At 43.8% G+C, this 5,234-nt stretch overlaps 1 protein-coding gene across 1 annotated transcript; it reads right to left on the bottom strand.

The window, feature by feature from the left end:
• Positions 1 to 683: 683 nt before the first annotated feature.
• On the bottom strand, positions 684 to 2,423 carry LOC147899022 (S-adenosyl-L-methionine-dependent methyltransferases superfamily protein). Its single transcript, XM_087378400.1, has one exon. It carries the CDS (start codon positions 2,258 to 2,260, stop codon positions 1,358 to 1,360), a length of 903 nt encoding a protein of 300 aa, XP_087234526.1. The 5' UTR covers positions 2,261 to 2,423; the 3' UTR covers positions 684 to 1,357.
• Positions 2,424 to 5,234: the final 2,811 nt, after the last annotated feature.

The raw sequence follows: 5,234 nt of genomic DNA, 5'->3' as shown, positions 1-5,234 counted from the left end.
GAGTGGAGTCCATGGAATAATTATCAAAAACTCAAGCTATTTCAAAGGAAAAAAACCCTTTTACATGACCATTGGCCTAAGAAATCATAGATTTTTACATTTGCTACAAGCCGGTCTATCTTTCGATCGAAACCATGTCTTACACCAAGACATTGTAAAGGTATTAGGCATGGAACCCATAAGACATGGTTCACCATAAGGACGTCTAGGTATCGAATATGGAAACCCGTGAGAGAATGACGTGTATCAAATCCGAAATTCCTTGACTACCATTTCACAATTATACTTTTCCATCAATTGAGTGGAATTGATTAACTCCTCCGCAGACTTATTGTTTCCAATGCTTTTCTTACCATTCTCCATCTGTGGATTCATAGACTACATGACACCATCACTCCACCCCTCGACCATAAACCTACCTTCATGTTCTTTGGCATCCTTCTCATTACTCAATTATGTTTTGGTTTCCTTTTGACCAACTTATTGTACCTATAGATGATATAGTGTGCATAGCACACAATGTGCAACACACAAATATTTGAAGAGCCAAAGGCAAGCTAGCATCAACATAATACAAATATATTGCAATTAGCCAGCATCAACCAATGCATGTGCATAGAGATGGTTCTCTAGGTATGAGAGAGAGAGAGAGAGAGAGAGAGAGAGAGAGCAATGAACAAATTTAAGAAAGCACCTTTATAGTTGCAAGACGTACATTGTCTACTTGTCAGGCTCAACAGGTGGAGCGTGAACTTGGCATCAATTTCCTGCCTATGAGAGGAATGGCCATGAAGAACAGTACAAGGTGTTGATCATAAGAAGTGCCTTTAGCAGAAGGGTACAAAGCCTGAAAGACATGGTACGATGTTAACTGCCATTAGAGTTAGTCTCCTGTCTTCTGTCAATGAAAAACCCTAGCAATGAACCTCTGCAATCCTCTGCCGATTAGGGCGAAAAATGTATCTTTACTCGACCCAGAATACACAATCTCATCGCCAACAAATCAAGTTTGTGTATATTGATTACTGTTTACATTTCACAGTCTAATGGAAGACCATTTGTAACGACAGGGCTCATCAGATCTCATTTAAGTAACCCGTTTCAGAAGAAAAGAATCACAGCTGATCAATTGAACATTCTCCTGAAATCCAACATTTCAATCCACCATGTACATAAGAAAGTGGGCCAGCTTATCCGCAGCTTCAACTATATTCCTTGATCCTCCACGGAGCATCATCAGCTCCTTGAATCGTGCCAGAAGGCAGGTTCTCTAGCTAGAACCTCAAGGGCTGTAAGAATGCATGCAAGCCATAAAGGCACCTCTGCTAGTACGTAAGAATTCGTGTAAAGGGGACTTTTATCTACTCCTCAGTATCCAATGTTGGCCATCAGGCTCCACTCGAAGCCCTTTGATCTTGGCAAACAGATCCACTGCCCTCCCCACCCCCCGATTGTCGATTTTTGTGTAATAGTCGTGTCCGAACATCACACCCCCAGGTCTCAGAAGTGCATGTCCACGATTTATATCAGCCCAGGCGGATTGAAAATCGTGCGCCGCATCAACCTCTATGAGGTCCGCATACACGCCCCATTGACACAGACCAGCCATTGCAGCTGTAGTAGAGAAAGGGATTGGTAATACTGATTCTGTCAGGTTCATTACAAGCACATTCTGCATAAACTGGTATAGAAGTTTAACATCCGCGTTAACCTGCTCGAATTTGAACTTGTCACGGAAACCCGGCCAACCTCGAAAGTCGTCCACACAGAGAATGAGGGTTTCTCGGCCCAGAAGAGATTTAGACAAATTGGCCATATGGATAGCGGATGCACCGAGGTACGTGCCCAATTCAAGTACAATCCTGGGCTTCACCTCCTTAATGAGCCTCTGGAATACCTCTCCATACGATCCCCAGCCCCTAATTCTCTTCTCGCTCAGCCAAGGTTTGGAATACTCGGGAGGAAACCCATCAAACGGCGAGACACCGTCGAAAATCTTCTGAAGCACAACGTCTCTGACGACATCCGTAGAGATGGGATCCCGGCACCTGGTCTGAAAGACAGTCAGATCTGTAGAGCTCCAATCTGTCTGAGCAATCCTTGGTGGATCATCCATCGATGGGCTGGGAGCGTTGCATCTGAGGAGAGCACTTAGAGGCGAAGCAAGCAGTCCGAAGAGGAAGGAGGTAACGGCGAGTATGACGAGGAGGAAGTGGCGTTTCTTATTCCCGTTTACAGAAAGGGCAACGAGGGAGCCCATGCTCCTGGACACTTCGATCAGATGGCCGCAAGCGAGGGTGCTAGGAATGGGACGAGGGGGGCAGAGAATGCGGAGGGGATGAAGGATCAGAGCTGCAGGTGAAGAGTAGCTATGGCGATGGCGATGGCGATGTCGATGGCGATATCGACGGCCGGGAGTCAGCACTCACAGCACCTTTAAAGCTCACAGGCTCTTTCTGCTCCTTTTTAACTCCCGCCTACACGGTAGGCCTTAGGCTTCATCGTGTCGGTAGAGTCAACCTTTGTGTTGACCTCTCCCCTTTAAAAAACACAATTTTAATAATAATAGGGTAAAACTCGCTTTTAATTAATTAGTGCGAGGCGGCAGCTTCTTGGAGAGGCTTCTGCAGCCTGCTATAAAGCTCAAGAGAGGAGAAGGAGGGCCTCTGAAAGGCTCTCGAGGACTGCGATGAGCAGTCTCAATATAACGGGCACGCACGCACACATTTGATCGCCCACGAGGTAGGTGACATGGCCAAAGAATGAAGGAGTGCAGCTGCAAGTTGGAGAAGGTGAGGGCGATGGCAATGGCAATGGCAATGGCAATGGCAAGGCAATGGAAGCTTGAAAGGAGGTGTAAAAGAGATCACATGCCCTCATACCAAGGTAGTCCCCTCTAGACCCCCACTTTGGAGTTCAAACCATTCTCAATGAACCACTGGACAATCTCCACCCATGGCAGCCCACCGCGAAATAGCTTAGGAAGCCACTTACTGACTAGAGCGATATTTTTGAGTCCACCCTTCAACTTCGGGAGCTTTAGCAACTCCAATGGAACATAGTGCATCCGTTTACTTCTGCCATCCTCAGCCCAGAGAAAGGCTCTAATACATCTCTCAATCTGAAGCCATCGGGTATGAGAAAAGACATAAATTGAAGCTACATACGTTAGCATTGCGGACAGCACGTGTTTGAGAACTAGTACCCTTGCATTTCAACCAAGACCGAGGCCATACCAGGCTTTCACGTTAGATTTGGTCCTCTCTCGTAACCATTCAAACCTCTGACATTGAGATATCCCTCTAGTCCCAGGGGAGCCCCCAAGTATCTGATAACTTCACCACGACCAATCCACTGCACAAGCATTGAGACAATTCCCACTTACAAATCTTCCATCTAGGTCTTGATTGCGAAAGACTTTTGCCAACTACACAATGAACCAGATGCTAGGCAAAGAAGACAATATCTCTATCACAAGTGTTGAGGAGGTGAAGCCCTGGAAAACCGCTTTTACACTACATTACTAATCGATATTTGTACACACATGGTGGCTTTCTCCCAACTTCACCAGTGTAACATATTCTAATAGAGAGTATTTTCTCTAGCACGTGACTTACCCTTGATCTCGTTCTAAAAAAACTCTCCCTTTTATGGACTATGCCCATGTGAAAGACTATGCCCATGTGAACTCAAGGCTTCTATTTCCACTTTTTGGTCTTTGAGGCCATTATATAATTAAAACTTGAAGAAATTTGCAAGTTTCATGACTTGCAAAAATAAGATTTGCAAATGAATTGAAAACTTGCACTTGCATTGTATATAATTCATTGATGTCCTATGAACACTTAACAAGCATATAATTTGCTCTTGTTTTTTCTCTTTTGTGTGGCAGCATATGAGTTGTGTTGCCCCATCTCATGCACGGTGCATGATTGAGGGCATGAGTGCTTTTATATTTCTACTTTGTGAGAAAATCCACATCTTCCCATTCACTCACATGGCTATTGGACACAAAGAATCTTCTCATATATGGTCGAAACACCACATGAGCATCAAAAACATATGCTTTAAGGTAGCCTTTATTCTCTTAAGTTAGTTAAAAATGCATGCACCCCACCCAAAAATCAAAAAGAAAATTACAAGATAGCAACCCCATTTCCTCCCCTTTTTTGAGCATCTATACTTGTGTCCCCACCTTGCCCTTCCTTGAATTAAAAAACAAGCAAGCATAAGCAAGAGGAGGATGGTGAGCTATCAAAGTGACACATAGTTCCCTTTTGTGAGCATCTAGACTTGTTCCCCCTCTGTGCTTCTTAGTTATCCTTTGAATTAAAAGACAAGCAAACAAAAACATAAGGAGAAAGAGGATGGGGAGCTGTCTGAGTGGACAGGTGGCTCCCCTTTTGTGAGCATCTAGGCTTGTGCCACATCCTTTTTCCTTCTTTATATTTTGAATTAAAAGACGAGCAAACAAAAGCATAAGGAGGAAAAGGATGGGAAGGTGTCCTAATAGACACATGGCATTGATTTGGGGCTCTTGCCTCGATCCATGTGACCCTTCCTGAAGCATGTGAGAAAATCTATCATCCGCCCACCCTCCCCAAGACACACACACACACACACACACACACGCACGCACGCACGCACGCATGCACGCACGTGTGCACATGACACACACACGCACGCACACATGCACACACCACCTTTCTCTAACCTCATATCTGATATAACTGCCTAATTGGTTGACCGTATATATCTTTTCCCTTCCTTTAGTCTACTCCATGTTTTCCCTTCCAAGTTTGGTAACTAGAGCCCAAGGTGACACTTGGGAAATAGCATTTCAATTGCTCCTAAAGGGAGCCATGAAATATACACCGTTTTGTAAAATTTGCATGGAGGGAAAAACAATAGGTAGTAAAAAAGCATTGATAGAGATAAAAATTTTGAATTACCCTCGAAGAAATCTTAGTGGATTTCCTTGTCATCGCACAATATCATACAATGTACTTATGCCCCTAACAAAATGCAAAACTATACACTATACTTAACAAGGGGCCCATAATACAAAAATTTAAAAATCACACATGCTTGTCTAATATAACGCGATCCTTTATATGTTATTGAATATGTCAATGTGTTTTTGAAATTCTTTGAGTCTTTGAGACACAAGATCTATCATAACCTAAAAATTTCAAGACTTGCTCACAAAATTGGAGACCTTGTCATCACGACCC

This window comes from Dipteris shenzhenensis, chromosome 8 (genome assembly GCF_047967505.1).
Source record: "Dipteris shenzhenensis isolate YYH24624 ecotype China chromosome 8, Dip_SZ_1.0, whole genome shotgun sequence".
Taxonomy (NCBI): Eukaryota; Viridiplantae; Streptophyta; class Polypodiopsida; order Gleicheniales; family Dipteridaceae; genus Dipteris; species Dipteris shenzhenensis.
Note: the sequence above shows the minus strand (reverse complement) of the source record. Positions and strands in the feature narration are given on the sequence as shown.

Bases quoted from the DNA above. Each gene is read 5' to 3' on its own strand.
- LOC147899022 (XM_087378400.1), bottom strand. From the start codon at position 2,260: ATGGGCTCCCTCGTTGCCCTTTCTGTAAACGGGAATAAGAAACGCCAC.